The sequence below is a fragment of the Maylandia zebra genome, linkage group LG22 (assembly GCF_041146795.1).
Source record: "Maylandia zebra isolate NMK-2024a linkage group LG22, Mzebra_GT3a, whole genome shotgun sequence".
Classification (NCBI taxonomy): Eukaryota; Metazoa; Chordata; class Actinopteri; order Cichliformes; family Cichlidae; genus Maylandia; species Maylandia zebra.
The window spans coordinates 6,337,782-6,355,341 of NC_135187.1; the positions used below are offsets into that span (position 1 = coordinate 6,337,782).

The 17,560-nt window shown below is 38.4% G+C and overlaps 2 protein-coding genes and 1 long non-coding RNA gene across 4 annotated transcripts in view; all 3 read right to left on the bottom strand.

Annotated features, from left to right (window-relative positions):
* Nucleotides 1-17,560, bottom strand: part of LOC101471753 (class I histocompatibility antigen, F10 alpha chain) — a 111,794-nt gene that overhangs the window by 61,465 nt on the left and 32,769 nt on the right. Inside the window, exon 3 of one of the 2 annotated variants that reach the window (XM_076878931.1) lies at nucleotides 16,588-16,931. The exons of the other annotated variant lie outside the window; for it this stretch is intronic. Within the exon in view, the coding sequence (XP_076735046.1) occupies nucleotides 16,603-16,931 (329 nt within the window). The 3' untranslated portion in view covers nucleotides 16,588-16,602. Of the gene's footprint in view, nucleotides 1-16,587; nucleotides 16,932-17,560 lie in introns of those variants that run through there. 2 annotated transcript variants of the gene reach the window in all.
* Nucleotides 1-17,560, bottom strand: part of LOC101471461 (class I histocompatibility antigen, F10 alpha chain) — a 76,057-nt gene that overhangs the window by 29,014 nt on the left and 29,483 nt on the right. The window lies entirely within an intron of this gene.
* On the bottom strand, nucleotides 13,822-15,254 carry LOC143414485 (uncharacterized). The gene is made up of 2 exons (XR_013095104.1): nucleotides 15,055-15,254; nucleotides 13,822-14,690 (listed from the first exon to the last, which is right to left on the bottom strand). It is a non-coding gene; the product is annotated as an uncharacterized LOC143414485 (long non-coding RNA).

The following is a 17,560-nucleotide window of genomic DNA, read 5'->3' on the forward strand; positions in this document are numbered from 1 at the left end:
AGTAATAAGAATGTATTTCGGACTTCTCTCGAATAAGTGCTCAGAGAAACTACATGATAAAGAGTAAATAAAATAAAGAGCTATACAAATCTACAGGTATCATTTAGCATGTTACTGTACATGTTAAGGTTTATGAGTACAATTAGAGAAAGACTGAACAAATATGGTATGTTTGGTTAGTTGTCAGGTGAAAGTCTCCTCCTCCTTTCTAAATTCCAGTGCAGATTAAGTTTTAAAGTTTCAACAGAAAATACCAAAGTGGAAATGTTTGGCCTTAATGCACAGCACCATGTTGAGGAATGAATAAATAAACACAGCATATCACTTGTCAACATGGTGGTGGAGGAATGATGACGCAAGCTTGTTTTGCAGCCATGGGAACTAGACACGTTGCAGCACAGACAACTATATGTTCACAACCACATCATGTCCAATTACGAACCACAATCTAACTTCTTTAGACTGTAGAAAGAGGGAAAAACCATATAATTAAATCAGGTGATTTGAACATGGAACCTCACAGTCAACAGTGCTGAGCACTGTACCTCTGTGCGTTCAAACTGGAAAATCACACAAATTTAATAATTTGTTTGTCTTTTGTCTGTGATTGTAAATGTGAGTTACCAGAAAAAGCAATCCATTTAAAACTAATCCTGATGGACATTTTTGACAGATATGCTGCAAGAAAAATGCTTTGGGTGGCAAACAGTCTTGGCCTTTGCCTACAGCAAATTATTGAGCTGATGTACAGATGGCATGTTACTGTTTTTGTGTTATTTGTTTTTCACAAAATTAAGTCAAATCTTTACATAGAGCTGTGGTTTTAAGTCGTCATGGTCTTGAATGAGGGAATTTAAAATATATGGGCCTACTGTTCTACTGCATGTTTCACGTGGAATTCCAATAAAATTGATTCATGTTTGTGGCTGTAATGTGACAAAATGTGGGAAAGTTCAAATGGGCCGACTACTTTTGCAAGCCACTGTATATTAAAAGATTACAGCTATTTTACTCATACTTATATAAAAGTTATTCAAAATAATAATAGTTTGACTTTTCATTACACTGCAGACCAGCACCGACCAGGAACAAACCTGACAACAATCTGCTGGCAATGCTAAATTTGTATGATTGTACACAGACCAGTAAAATCTAAGAACAGCTTCAGCTGTTCTACAGGCAGTTATAGCATAAAGCTTGATTCATGCTTTCCTCATGGCATAGTCACATAAAGCTAACACTTCTTTTGAGAATATTTTCAAGCCAAACGCTGGACAGTCACATCAGCAGGTAGAGTTTTTCCTACTTACAAGAGGATCATTGCTGCTTGGATTATATCCTGCGTTGTTGCAGTATCTGCTCTTCATGTTTCTTGCTGGGGTTAATTTTTCTCATCTCACTTTTTCTCATCCTTGAATTAGTTTGTGTTTTCTTCAACAATTTGAAAATATTGCTCGCAGGTGGTTTCTTAGCCATATGTCATACCCATGAAGTATTTTATATATTGTTTAGAATAAGTAGCAAGTATATTAAGGATGCAAGCTGATCAAACTAACATGGTCTAACTAACATGCATGGTCTCACCCTGGGGTGAATTTGCAGGGTGAACTGTCCTTGTAAATAATGTAAAGAACAATAGCTACTCTATTATACAATACAAAATTATACAAGAGACAGATACACAGTTCAAAGTTAGGAGGAAATTTCAATATTGTGTTAAATTCTTGAGTCGTCCTTATTCTTATTTCTTTATATTTTCCTTTCAAAGAGCCAGACTTTGTTTTAATTTTTAACTAGTCTTTATCAATAACTCTCCAGGCTTTTAGAAAGTCTTTCAAAGTGTTTCTTCTTATTCCCAAAGAGCTATGAGCTGAAAACTTACATCTCAGAATATCTTAGCATCATGTGCAGTGTGCCTAAAAAACTGTCTATAGTTTATGGTCTATAGTCTCTGTGTAATATCTTCACAGAGAACAGAAAAATCAGCTTTAAACATCCTTCAAGAAGTCTGAAGAACTCTTCCTGAAGACCTCATAAAGGAAATGACAAGAAAGCTGCCCAGGAGTCTTTGTTAAAGACGATCATACCGAATGTTCACTTTCAAGCTTGTTAGAATTATACAGACTCTCTTTTTGCCTCATATACTGAATTTATACTTTTGTTTGTATGTTTGTTCATTTTTCCATAAATCATTACACCTATTCCTAAAAAAAGTATTTTTTTTAAAAAAAATGACAGATAGCTCAAGACTTTTTCAGAGTTCTTTATATTTTGAGATGAAATGTGAGATTCATCTTATCTGGTGTGATTTCTGTCAAATTGCTCATATTTTTAAGGACAAAGCCTGAACTAACATAGTATAACTACTTGTAAAGTGGATGAAGCATTCAACACAACAGAGAGTGAAAAAGGGCAGATCTGCAAAATGAATGTACATCAGCATCTGATCTAACCTGTTTTTAGCAGATAACTCCTCACATGTTCCAAATATTTTTGCCACTCCTGGGTGAAGTAGCTGCTCTAACAAAGCTTTGTTACTGTCACTCTTCGTTTTACTTTCAAAGGCCTGCTGTTCTCGAGTTATTAGTATTTGCATGTAGTGATATAGTCTTCTCTGTCATAGACTGACCATAACTGTTAAGTTCTTCACTCGCACCATCCTATTCACAACTGGTCTCTGTGGGACACAGACTGCAGTCAACAGAGTGAAATCCAGGACAGTCACATACAGTGGTATGCAAAAGTTTGGGTATCCCTGGTCACTTCCATGATTTTTCTTCAGAAATCTTTGGTTGTTTGGATCAGCAATTTCAGTTAAATATATCATACAGCAGACAAACATAATGATATTTGAGAAGTGAAATTAAGTTTTTAGGATTTACAGAAAGTGTGCAATAGTTACTTAAACAGAATTAGGCAGGTGCATAAATTTGGGCACCCTTATTGTTTTATTGATTTAAATACCTTTAGCACCGATTATTGGAACACAAAGTTTGTTTGGTAAGCTTATTGACCCTTGACCTACATACACAGGTGAATCCAATCATGAGAGAGAGTATTTATGACTGCCCATTGCAAGTTTTTCTCCTCTTTGCATCTTCTCTGAAGAGTGGCAACATGGGAGCCTCAAAACAACTCAAATGACCTGAAAACAAAGATTGTTCAACATCATGGTTTAGGAGAAGTATACAAAAAGCTATCTCAGAGATTTCAGCTGTCAGTTTCCACTGTGAGGAACATAGTGAGGAAATGGGAGACCACAGGCACAGTTCTAGTTAAGGCCCGAAGTGACAGGTCAAGTAAAATCTTAGATAAGCAGAGGCAAAGGATGGTGAGAACAGTCAGGGTCAACCCACAGACCAGCTCCAAAGTCCTGCAACATCATCTTGCTGCAGATGGTGTCACTGTGCATCGTTCAACTATTAAGCGAGAGCAATGCAGGAGAAGACTTTTCTGTGCACATGCCACAACCAGAGTCGTTTGAGGTTTGCTAAAGCACATTTGGACAAGCCAGCTTCGTTTTGGAATAAGGTGCTGTGGACTGAGTTATTGAGTTATTTAGACATAACAAGAGGCGGTATGCATGGCGGAAACAGAACACAGCATCCCAAGAGAAACACTTGCTACCCACAGGTAGTGGTGACGGTTCCATCATGCTGTGGGGCTGTGTGGCCAGTGCAGGTACTGGGAATCTTGTTAAAGTTGATGGTCGCATGGATTCCAGTCAGTATCAGCAGATTCTTGAGAACAATGTTCAAGAATCAGTCACAAAGCTGAAGTTTGGCCGGGGCTGAATATTTCAACAAGACAACGACCCTAAACACTGCTCAAAGTCTACTAAGGCATTCATGCAGAGGAACAAGGACAATGTTCTGGAACGGCCATCTCAGTCCCCAGACCTGAATATTATTGAAAATCTATGGTGTGACTTAAAGCGGGCTGTCCATGCTGGGAAACCATCAAACCTGACTGAACTGGAGATGTTTTGTAGAATCCAGACTCTCATTGGAAGCATTTAGAGGCTGTTATTTCTGCAAAAGGAGGATCTACCTAATATTGATGTAATATTTCTTTTGGGGTGCCCAAATTTATGCACCTGCCTAATTTAGTTTAAGTAACTATTGCACACTTTCTGTAAATCCTATAAACTTCTTTTCACTTCTCAAATATCATTATGTTTGTCTGCTGTATGATATATTTAACTGAAATTGCTGATCCAAAAAAATCAATGATTTATGAAGAAAATCATGGAAATTATCAGGGGTGCCCAAACTTTTGCATACCACTGTACTAACAGCTAATATCACATCTTTACCACAGATAAACTTAGACAGACAGCAAAATTATTGTTTGTTTTATTTTTTATTAATCCCAGTTTAACTCCATCTGAGAAATACACTGGGATGAGATGGAGTGAAACCAAGAAGCGAGCTCTATATGTAGTACTAACGCAGACACAGATTTTGCTTTTTTTAAATAGTGACCTCAGGCTGAAAAATCCTATCCAATCAGAACTGACCCGAGTGGTTTTACAGAGAGTTTTGTCAGTAAGCACTGACACATTATTACACTTCCTGACATTCTGGATGAAAAGTGTTTGAATTAAGTCATGTGAGATGAGAAATGAGACCTCAGAATATAAAGTACTTTCTAATTTTGTAAATTTTTACAGTTTCTTTTCCTTAAATATTAAAATATTGTTCCAGGCAAGGTCATCATCTTTGGATACTTCAACATTTAAGCATAATGTAGATTTATCTACAGAAATGTTTTCTTAAATAATTTTAAAAGGTTTCTTTCAGAGTACAAATAAATAAATTTGATTATAATAAATGTTTTAATTTCTAATATAGCTGCTTTTTTGGTGCAAAAGATTTTGTTAGCCAGAACAATTTAGAGTTTACAGAGACTAAAAATAACAGTAAAATTTTTTTCCAGTGCTTTAAGAATGATTTTTTTTTTTTAAAGCTTTGGTGCAGCTCACTGTGCTCAGGGTTGTTTTTTTTTTTGTCATTCAGCTTTTGGATTTAGTTTCTCCTGGACCTCAGCCTTAAACTCAGAAACACATACTAATCTAACCTGACAGTTTTACTAACATTAAACATAATACTACCATTTTTGAAAGAAACACCTTTTAAATCTCATACTGGAGTTCAGAGCACATGGAAATTAGTTTTGCTTGTAGGACGAAGGAGCATTTAGCTCAAAATATAAATAACTTCGCAGCACTTATTGTCCTCTCATGTTTTGAATGTGCAAAGTCTGTTTCTGAATGAATTATATATGTGATATATGTAAAGCATAAATACATATAAATGTAAACTTCACAGGACTCAATCTGAATCATTAAATTGTTATCAGTTTGCTTTTTGTTTACAATCATATTTATTCATACTGTGGATCTACTGGCTTGAAGGGTTCAGTGTAGATTTTCTGCTAAACTATCAGTAACTAAAATAATCTGAGACATGTGGCTGAGAGCATCTCAAGCCTTACACTGTTAAAACACCAAACAGTGGCTATAGATGTAACACCATTTGGTTTTAAGAAGCCTTGATTATTAATGTTCGGCAAACGTTATTTCAAAATCTCTGCACTAACAGTTCTTTTAAACTCCGTCAAGCTGGCTGGCGGTCATGTGTCAGTTCAAACAAAATGGCACGAGACTGGAATAAAATTTTGCCATCAACTGGTAGTCTTTATTAAATAAAGTATGAGTTTACGTGCCAACACACGCCCAAGTTCCCAACCCCTCTAAAAGCAGCTGGCTTCCTTTTATACTCTACCTGATTCAGGCGACCATTCTGGAATAGCACAAGTCTATAAAGTGTGAAGGTTGATTCTGTTCATCTGGACGTAGTTTTCAGTGGGAGAAACATTTCGTCACTCATCCAGGTGACTTCTTCAGTCTCAGCTGACTGCAGGTTTCCCATAAACAGTGCATTTGCACAATAGCTGAAACCAGCCCACTGAAGGAACAATGGGCTGTGAGGTCAGTTACTTCATCATATGCAAATTGTCAAGTCTAGTGTTGGTAAACCAAATGAAAAAAATAAACATCCACAAAAGCAAACATCGAACCACAATACAACACACACACAATACTTTTGTCACAAGGACACTTAATGGACTGGAGCTGGCATCATTACACCTAAGCTTACTGAGCTACTATCACAAGTTAAAGTGTAGCTAATCCATTAATATTTGGGCTGGATTCATGAAACTTTAGCCAAGTGTACATTTTATTTAAAAAAAGTCACAGAAATTTGGATTATTGAAAAGCAAAAGTACAAAAAGGAGAGAAAGAGCAATGCAGTTTTACTGATATATAAACAGAAACAAACCCACCAATGTGTTAAAAACATAACCCACACAAACCTCCAGAATCTCAACTTGAACTAAACTCTAAAATCAAAAAGACTCAAAACATATCTTAAATCAAACAACAGAGAATAAACGTCATTAATTAAGAAATAAATCAGATATAAAGTAAAATCTTTTAAGGTCTCCTGGAATTCAACACAAGTTTGTGAAGGGGGGCCGGCTGCTTCCAAATAGAGCACATTTCATTCATAATGTTGTAAATCCAAGCCCATTATGTATTCATGATCTGAATCCTGGGTTGTGTGAAATCCCAGAAATACACCTTAGACAAAGTGAATCTGTGAACTAAGGTGTAGGTCTATTAGATTATGTTGTGGTGATCCTCGGGTTGGTGGATTTGTGTTCATACTGGAGTCCAAAATTAAAACCAATGGAAGATGGACAAGAAAAGTTCAAAGCCATCAGGTTTAGAAAAATAGAAAAGAAGAGGAGGAGAAACGAGCAAAAGATACAGGAAGCAGATGTGTCATGTATCCTGAAACAATCAGAATCAGAATACTTTATTAATCCCTAAGGAAGGTTACAGTTGCTCAAAGAAGAAATGGTAAAATAGTAACAGTAAAGACTAAACTCCAAACAATACATTATGTTACAGATTTTAATATTAAGTCATTAGTTATTGTCAATTGTTGATTTGTCTTGTTCTCATTGTATGACGAATTATGATGGCTGTTTGGTAGCAGTTTGTATACTATGCATACTCTCTCTCTCTTCATATGTGTGTGTGTTTCTCTGGTGAAATTCAGCATGGTTCCAACAAAGGTTTTCTGTTCATGTACAATCCTTAATGTTTTATGTGCGTGTGTGTGTGGTGGTGGTGGTGGTGTTGGTGTGGAGGGGGGGGGGGGGGGGGGGGGCAGAGGGAATGTTACAAATTGGTTGCACTCTAGAGACCTGTTAATGTTAAAATAATTTTATTATCAAGTTTTTTCAGTGTGGGACAAAGTACTCAGGTCCTTTAACAAAAAGTATAAAAGTAAGCACCCAGAGGGAGAGAGATGAGTTAGACTCTAGCCCAATGAAGCAAATGGAGGTTTTAAGAAAAGAAATGAAAATGATATTAATGGTATGGTTTAGTGTGTCAATACAGGTCACAAATAAATAAAGGTGGACTTTTCTCAAACCATAGATTAACATAATTGGGAGAAAACAGAGTTTTAAACCAAACAGCCAGAGTTTGGTTTAAAATTTTACAGCTTGACCTCCCACTTGTCCCGATCCTGAGAAGAAGCTCAAAGGACAGTTAATCTCCTGATGAAGACCGACAGAACATCGTGGACTTGAGAAGAATTAATAGCAGGCAAAAGTCAGTGCTTCTGAACCATTGACACTGTCAACTGAGGACACCAGCAGCAGCATGTAAGGAACCACAAGATGGAAACATGCACTGTGAATTACAGGCTGGGCAGTTGAACTGTGGAAAAGCACTGGACACTGATTGTCAGATTTGCCATGCGTGGAGTAATTTTGAAAGACAATACTGAAAAGAAACAGAGAAGAAACAGATTGTGTTTGCTGGAGATTCAAGACAACAAAGGACACTTTGAGAAGGGTACAGGGGCCAGTGGGAAGGTGAAGCCCAGAGGAGTATAATTGGGTTGAAATTGAAGCCTGAACTCATGATGGTGTTTAGAGATTTCCACCAGATCACAACAAAGAGGTAAACAAAAATACAAAACACACATATACAAATTGTTACATGTGAAATTATTTTTGGAAAGAATCAGAAGAACAATAGTTTGAATCAGACCTCAGTGAAAAGATGCATGAATTGATGCAAATGAACCCATAGATAAATCTGTTAGAGAGACAACTTTAATAGAAGGGAAGGCAAAAGTAGTAGAAAATAGGGATATTGTTTTGAACTGCCGTGCAACGCTTCTCCAGTCTCTTGCAGATTAAAGCCAGGCGATTGGGTCCTTATACGAATACTCCAGAGAAAGAATTGGAACTCACCCCGTTGGGAAGGACCATATTAAGTACTCCTGACCACACCAACAGCGTGCAAAATTGCCAAAAGACCCTCTTGGATTCATCAGAGCCACTGTAAAAAAAGTGAGTGACAACATAGACTAAGAGACGCCGACGCCCCTGCCTGTAGGTGATCTAGGAAGGTGGAGAGAGGGCTGTTTGGGTAGAATCCCGCCCTTGTTCTTCTCGCCCCTAGTCTACTCACCTATAGGACTTGGTGCGTCTGGTCATCATGAAGACGCTCGTCCTCCTAGTGGCTAGTATTGCACTCCTGGTGAGTTTATTAACACTCACCCGAAAAAAGATGTAAAATCGACGACGCACAGAATCAAGAAATTGACGCTCTGCGCATTGCGGTGATGCAACACAGAGTAGCATTGGACATGATTCTCGCCGAGAAAGGAGGACTATGTGTCCTCTTTAACAACACATGCTGCACATACATTCCAGATAATGTACATTCATCCAATATGACCAACGCTCTGAAAACACTCAGACAACTTCGGGATGTACAACAAAAGGACTATGTTACAAACACAGAGGATTGGCTCACGTGGCTCTTGAGCGGCTCATGGAAGTACCTGCTGATTAAAGGACTTGTTTTTGTTGGTGTTCTACTATTGTTACTATGTCTGTTTACTTCATGTGTCATACCTTGTTTGAAGAACATGGTGTCGAAAATGGTAACGGCTTCAATTAATATGTACATTACCCTACCACATGATGTAGAAGAGGACATTGACTGGTATGAAACTTCAATGTAATAAAGTCACTGCTTAAGTCCTGACTAAAAATGTTCCAACAAGTGGCCATGGACTGATGTAGATGATGTGACTCGTTGTATATAATAAAGCCTTAGCATTTAGAAAGACTCAATTAGGAGCCACTGTAAGGTTGCTAAATTGGTAAAAACAGGAGGGAATGTCATGGGATGTTTATGTTGGCTGATGCCACTTGTATTTCTATTTGTATTTTACTTATTTAGCAAAGGCCCTCCTGTGACTGGAAAAATACTGTTTTCATCTTCTTTGTAAGATGTGTTTGCTCTTAAATAGAGAAGTTACGCTATACTAGCTGTGAAAGTATAAACAGGAAGCCTGGACCGGCACAGTTCTGCATTTTATCTTTTCTGTGTATTTCTGAGAATACATGCTGCTCAGACATATTTGACTATAAATAAAGAGTGACAACTGCTGCAGTGGGTGAGTCTCTCTCGAGCTCTCACCCATGTGCACGTTAAAATTTGCAGACCTGTCTGAGTGCCATTTATTCTGACCTGAGTTGCATTACAGGAAAACTCCTGACAGCAGTGAAGGTTCTAAATTCAAAAACTTAAATATGTTAGTATGAGCACCAGAATGTACCCAAAAATAAATTTCAGTATTTCTTTCTTCAGTTATATGCCTCAGACTAAAAGTGTAATGATTATAACTGTCATGATCCGGAGTTTATGTTTTAGTAGTTATTATTATTCTGGGTTTTGTTTTCATGTTCCTATATGTTCCCCTGTCTGTGTGACGTTTTTGTGTTGTGTCATTGCGTGTATGTGTTTCCTGTTTTATTTTGAAGGTCTGCGTCTTATGTGAGTGTTTTCAGTTTGCCTCCCTAGTCTCGTCACGTTAATCACTCCCAGCTGTGTCCCCCACCTGTGTGTGATCTCCCTGTGTTCTCTGAGTGTTTTTAAGTCTTGTCTTCTGTCTTAGTCATTGCTGGTTCGTCTGTGTTGTTTCCCCTCGATCTCCCTATGTATTTCCCCGGACCTTCCTTCATCTTCGTTTTTGTTTTGTTAGTTTTACCCAGTTTAGGTTTTCCTGTTTCACCTTCACCTAGTGATGGGCAGATGAAGCCTCATGAAGCACTGAAGCTTTTCATCCAATTGGTTCACCCCAACGCGAAGCTTCTTGAAGCTTCATTTGCTCTAGTAGGACATCTACTGTACGTAAAAATATTAGTTGGCATGAATTTGAAGAGTGTGGTCTTTTGCACACAGCCTGTAAATGTCAACAACAAAAGGAGTGTGTAAAACATCTATATTGTAGTGATGGCAGTATACTGTGTATATTTATACTGGCAGTATGGAAAATGATTATTTGGAAATGCCTAAAATGGAAATGATCATATACTGTGAGGTGAGGTGTGGACAGTGGTTGTGCTTTTGTAACATTGAGGCAAGGACAGTGATTAGTGTTTAGGGGACACATCATTGGTTTTTATTTAAAAACAACAGTTTCTCCACTGTGGCAGGTCGTAGGCGATTTTTTTTTTTCCTAAACTGTCTCTAACTCTCTCCAAACTGTCTCTAACTCTCACTAACCGCAACTCTCCATCAAACACCTACATTTTGAATGAAGACTGAGGGGTTTATATCGCTGTCATAGCTCGCGGCAAAGTTCGAACCACTTCATGAACCAGTCACGTGGTACAGCCGGGCAGCGAGGCTTCGGACGTCATCATTTTCAGCTCCTCCCATAAATGAAGCAAGCCTCGATACGCGCATCGTGGAAACGCCCCCTCAGTTACTCGACACAAGCTTCGAAGTCTCGATACAGAACGTCACATCACTACCTTCACCCACCCCATTGCTGTTTGTATTTTCTTTTGTTAAATAAATACTTATCTACACCAGAGCTGCCACATTTTGGGATCTCCAATTCCACACGTCTGCCACCGGACGTGACAATAACAGTAAGTTTGGGACCCCCAATACCCCATCGAACTATATAACTATATGATATAATTCAGTAATATTAATGCTCTTAGGTTGTTAAAGAGAAGTTTGACCACCTTGCTTGGATGATTACAATACACAGAATAGAAAGCGTCACTCTACCGTGTCAAATGCTTTCTCTACATCATGGGAGAGGGCTATAGCTGGAGAAAAGTCACCCGGGGGGATTTATTTTGGGCTGCCCAGATAATATCAATTAGGCGTCTAATGTCTTTATCCTGTCTTCCTTCTCTCACCCCAACCGCAGCCGATGGCCCCGCCCCTCCCTGAACCTGCTTCTGCCGGAGGTTTCTTCCTGTTAAAAGGGAGTTTTTCCTTCCCACTGTTGCCAAAGTGATTGCTCATAGGGGGTCATATGATTGTAGGGTTTTTCTCTGTATCTATTATTGTATGATCTACTGTACAATATAAAGCGCCTTGAGGTGACTGTTGTTGTGATTTGGTGCTATATAAATTGAATTGAATTAATGTTATTGGCAGAGCTATGAGTCTGGATAAAGCCAACTTTTTTAGGGTGTAAAATTTTGCAGTTACAGTTAATCTGTTTTCTTGGTCTGTAACTATTACATTTAAGTGGGTCTTTGTTTTTCCCTTAAAGAAAAACAAAGACTTAAATGAAAGGGAGATAAAAGCTTCTGAAAGCTGCTGTCCTTGTCCAGAGCCTCACCAAACATTTGTAGGAGTAAAGGGAAGTGCTCTTTAGCAAAGTTTGTGTAAAATTCTATTATAAATCGGTCTAATCCAGAAGACAAACAGGACACTGAGACAAGAGTAGGGTATGAAAAGGGACCTAATAACAAACCAGAAAACCTACAATAGGAATAATATAACTTAACTAGGAAACAAGTCACACAGAGAAAACAATAATGAATGAACAAAAATCAAAGAACCAGAATCCCAAAACACTAAGTTGTTGACCAAGGGACACTACCACCTTCAGACTGACAGGTTGGTGGAGCGGCTGAATAAGGCTTTAGAGTCCATGATTTCTTTACGAGGATGAATGCAACTGGGATTGCTGGTTAGACCCTCTGCTGTTTGCAGGGCAGGAGGTGCCCCAGGCCTCCATGAATTTTTTTCCCCTTTAGTTATTGTTCAGCAGGAAGCGACGGGGGCTGTTGGAGCTTTTCAAGGAAAACTGTGAGGAAGGTCCAAGCCCAGCTAAGAATGATATTCAATATGTTTTGGACCTGAGAGCAAAGCTTCACAATTTGGGGTCCAGGCCCAGGAACATCAGCAGCACCTGTACAACTGAGCAGCTAGCCTGAGGCAATTGTCATTGGGAGACAAAGTGCTTGTAATGTTCCCTTCTTCCAGCTCAAAGCTGCTCGCCAAGTGGCAAGGACCCTGCGTGGTTACATTGCGAGTGGGGGACGTTGACTATGAAGTGTTAAGGTCTGACGCAGGAGGAGCCACACAGATATATCACCTCAGCCTCTGAAAGACTGGGAAGAGGCTTAAACCACTTCTCTGGTAAGCCTGGTTAAGGAGAGAGATAAGTTTAGGATGGAGGTGCAAAATTCCACAATTCCCACCTCCCTCTATTATGATGACAATCTCACACAGGTCCAGAGAGCCTATGTTGCTGCATTGCAACAGCATTTTGTAGATGTGTTCTCCACCTTGCCCAGCCGCATATTCAAATTTTATTTGTCACACACACACAACCATACATCTCTCATAGAGCATCATTTTGAAACGTGCCCAGGAGTCACAGTGCATTTACAGCCCTAGAGGAAGCTGACCTTAAAAGACACATTGTTAAAAGGTAATTGGCTGAAATGCTAAAAATGGGAGTAATAGAAGAGTCACACAGCACGTGGTGTAGCCCCATAGTTCTTGTGGTGAAGAAAGATTGGTCTATACAGTTCTTTGCAAGTTTCAGCGCAAGGTGAATGCAGTGTCACAGTATGTGAGTCCCTGACGCAGACATTGTTCTACCCTTCCAGAAGAAGCGTGCGGTTGGACAGAGGTAGGCAGATTATCTGGAGTACCACTTGGGAGGTGGGCAGGCGGACCCTCAGATGGATAAAACAGCTGCCATAGCATCCTGCCCGCCTCCCAGGGCCATAAAGGAGGTGAGTCAGTTCTTGGGGCCGGCTGGTTAAACACCCAGTTTGTGCCAGGCTTTGGAGAGCTGACTAACCCCTTAACTGATCTCACCCGAAAGGGTGCCCCAGATCTGGTCGGGTGGACGGAGCACTGCCAGGCGGCGTTCATGCAGTTGAAGGCAGCCCTGTGTAGTGTGTGTAAAGCCCCTCTACACATCTAACTTTTTCCTCCCTTTCATTCTACAGACTAGTAGGAGTAGGCTAGCTCCGATTGCTGGGGTCTAAGTCCGGCGCTGGGAGTATGTGGTGAGGTGTGGTTTATGGCTCAGCTGCAGGGGAGGGGTGACCTACATGACTGATCCCCCATCATCTATTCATGCCTCTCCTTTCTAGTAACCCAGGTCCTGCTGGGTGTGTGGTGTGTGCCGCATACTGTGCTAGAAACATCAGCTGCAAAGCTGCACAGCCAAGAGTGGAGACAAAAAAAACTATAAACATTGAACCATCGTGCAACGCTGTGTGCGTTGGGTCCTCTGTCACAGGATACTTGATGAACCTGAGCTCTCACTATGACACCTAAGCGTACTGAGCTACTATCACAAGTTGTATTGTACCGAGTCCATTAATATTTAGGCAGTATTCATGAAACTGTACCTAAGTGTGCATTTTATGACAAAGTCACAGAAATTTGGATTATTTGGGACTTTATTGACAACCAAAGTATGAAAAGGAGAGAAATAACAATGCCGTTTTACTGATACATATTCTACTAATTAATTTTTTAAAGTTTACAGACAAATGAGGAAAACCTTAAAATCCTGAACTATAAACAGAAACACATCTACCAATGTGTTAAAAACATAACCCACGCAAACCTCCAGAATCTCAACTTGAACTAAACTCTAAAATCAAAAAACTCAAAATATATCTTAAATCAAACAGAGAATAAACATAATCTTCATTAATTAAGAAAAAAATTCAGACATAAAGAAAAATCTTTTAAGGTCTCCTGGAATTCAACACAAGATTGTCTTTTAAATCAAATTTTACGAAATACACAAGTAAACATGTACAAAATTTAGAAATATATTATGATTCCTTTATCACTGAGAGTGAGGGAATCTCACCATTCATGAGTGATGAAATAATTTACAAGAAAACCCCCACACCAGAAACACTAAACTGATATATGTTTGAGTGAAGATGAACACACAAAGGTTTAATTATGACTGTACTGAGACTGCTGTGACGCTTTCATTGTTTTTATTGTGTTCTACGTCTCTCCAGGTGGTCACGTTTTGTTAGATCTTAGCTTTCATAAATGACTTTTTTTTTTTTTTTTTTAACCGAAAACCACATATTCAGAATAATTTAATGCAACCATTATGATGTATATGTTACAAATTTGCCAACTAATTTTCAAACTTTACCTTTTTGATTAATAAGCATCTGCAACTAGATTTTAGATCTTTTTAACAGATTTTATGATGTGGATATGGAGAACAACGAGCTGACACGTCTTCTCTCAGGTTCTCTTTATCCATCTATCCACAAACCTGAAGATATAAAAAGAAACACTAAATGTTAGGATTGTTCAAATCCACAAATAACATATTTAGGTTCATTAAGATCTAAAATTCTGATTCAATCGAGTATTTACTTCATATGTTTCTGAATGGAATTAACACATTTGTTTTAATGTTGTTAAATCATTTCATGAAATGATTTAACAACATTTAAATGAATATTTAAATGAATAACAATAAAATGAAATTTAAATGTATCTTTTTCTTAATATGATTTAAAAGTTATACTAAAGCACTTTTTTGGTTCTATTTAAAAAGGAGATTTTACTACAGCCACTATTGTACACAAGTTTTAAAAAGAGAGAAAACATGAGACAAATATGAGGTAACTCACTGTGTGCAGAGCTGTTTGTGGTTTAGGCTTGAGGAAGCATTGACTCCTGACTCTCTGTAGCTGTAGGTCAGAAACACAATGTTAGTCCACATCCTGCTCTCATCTGTCACTTTTACAACAATAAAACACAACAGGAAACAGCCCTGAAAGACTGTTTAGATTAAAGTACAGAAACCCTTTTTAATTTAGTGTAGACAAGAGATTAGAGAAAAGGGACAAAGTTTAACTTACTAGATGGGGGACGTTTGTCTGAAATAAAAGGGAAAAAAATACATAATTTTAATAATTTGTTATAAATGTTAACACACTTTTTTCAAGTATTATGTAAGGCATGAACATAATTTCATATTTTCATTTTGCAATCAGGAAAAAAGCATTAACTTAATTTGTAAAATTAAACCACTTAAACATAGACACTGGGCTTACTCATATGTTTATAGATATGTTCTGACTTTGCCCACAAAATGAGCTCATGTAAAATGATATTATTGAATCAGAATCATTTTATACTCGTAGGCAGTTTTTATAATGAGCTTAGTGACAAAATCAATTTGTGGTTAATAAAATAAAGGAATTGAATAAAGGAAATGCTGTTCTAAAAGAGAAACCTGGCTGCTAAGAAAGAAGAGGGGAAAAAAAGTTTTTTGTGAGCAAAGCAACTGAAACAATTGTGTCCGAGGAGGAAGCTGGAGAAGGCACACCTTCCTAATGTAGGTAAAGGTGTGCTTAGGTTATGTTTGTTTGGCAGAAAGAAAGATGATGCAGAAAAAAAGTAAATAACAGACAAGAAAAAGTGAAGTAACTGAACAAAAATCTACAAGTGGGATATTGCAGAGAAGTTATGAAATAAAATAAACATGATTAATAATTAACAGTTTAATATATTTAGCATTTAAAAGTGCTAGCAACCTGCTGGCAGAGAAAGTGTTAAAATACTTAAATATTAATCTGAAGACTCAGCTTACACTGCTTTTGGTTGTTACCTGTTTAATCCTGTGTGCATTGTTTGTTTTCTTTTGAAAACTGTTAATAATGACTTCAATTAAGTCATATTACTCTTACTATCATTATTATTGTTTGCACTATGTCATCATTGTTGTTGCATTATACAAGAAACATCCAGGAAGTTTATTTCTCACCTGTCCTCTTTTTGTAAATAATGAATGTGATCACAGCGATGGCAGCAACAACAACCACAGCAACAACAACAGTGATGATCATGTAGATGGAATTTCCTGTGGATCACAGAACAAACAAAAGGTGAGAACAAAGTTTCCAATCAGATAACAATCATGTACAAGAGCTTCGTTTATGGTCACTACATATTTGTCTCACTAATGTTTGTTTTCATTCCAACAATAAAAGTTCTGCCATTAAATTAAATTTCAATACACTGCCAATAAATTTGAACATATGTTTCAAAATATACATTTACAAATACAAATATACAAATATACAGAAAGAATATCAAAGCAAACAAACTTTCTCATCCAACATGAACCACAGGGTATTGCAGTAATTCAAGTGTGTGTTTCCCATGTTCATCACTCATCTGATCCTGATTCCAGACTCACTTTCATTTGTCTTGATCTCTGATTTGTCCAGTCTGGTGACGATGTCCTCGTTCACATCAGAGAGCTGAAACACACATCTGTATCTGTGCCAGTCTTCAGGTTTGACTGATGAGAGATCCAGGTCAACACTCATCTGGAAGGTCCCGTCATTGTTGGTGAGAATCTCTCCTTTGTTCACACCCTCATGAAGCTCCACTCCATCTTTTTTCCAGACCATCTCGACTCTGTTAGGATAGAAACCTGTAGCGTGGCAGGTGACTGGAGAGGAGGAAGACTTCTGGAGGAGAGACACTTTGGGGACAACTGTGGAGTAAAGACAAACAGTTCATTCTTTCTGTATTATTACTATTACTTGTATTTGAGCTGGAGAGGTGCATAGTGCAGACGAGACGTGAAGAAAAGAGTGCAGACAAGGTGGAGTGGATGGAGACGAGCAAGAGTGGAAAGGAAGGTTTACAAGATGGCAGTGAGACCTGCTGTGATTTAATATCTGAGGATGGTGGCACTGAGACAAATACAGGAGACAGAACTGATGATATTAAAATTATCATAAGGAGTGAGAAGGATTAGAAATGAGTATATCAGAGCTAAAACTGTGGAAGATGATCTGCTATGATGACCAACAACCAACAAGATTATTATTATTATTAATGGATTGGATTTATATAGCGCTTTTCAAGGCACCCAAAGCGCTTTACAATGCCACTATTCATTCACTCTTGCATTCTCACACTGATGGAGGCAGCTACAGTTGTAGCCACAGCTGCTCTGGGGCAGACTGACAGAAGCGAGGCTGCCATATCGCGCCATCGGCCCCTCTGGCCAACACCAGTAGGCAAGTAGGGTAAAGTGTCTTGCCCAAGGACACAACGACCAGGACAGAGAGCCCAGGGATCGAACCGGCGACCTTCTGGTTACAGATGCGATTCCCA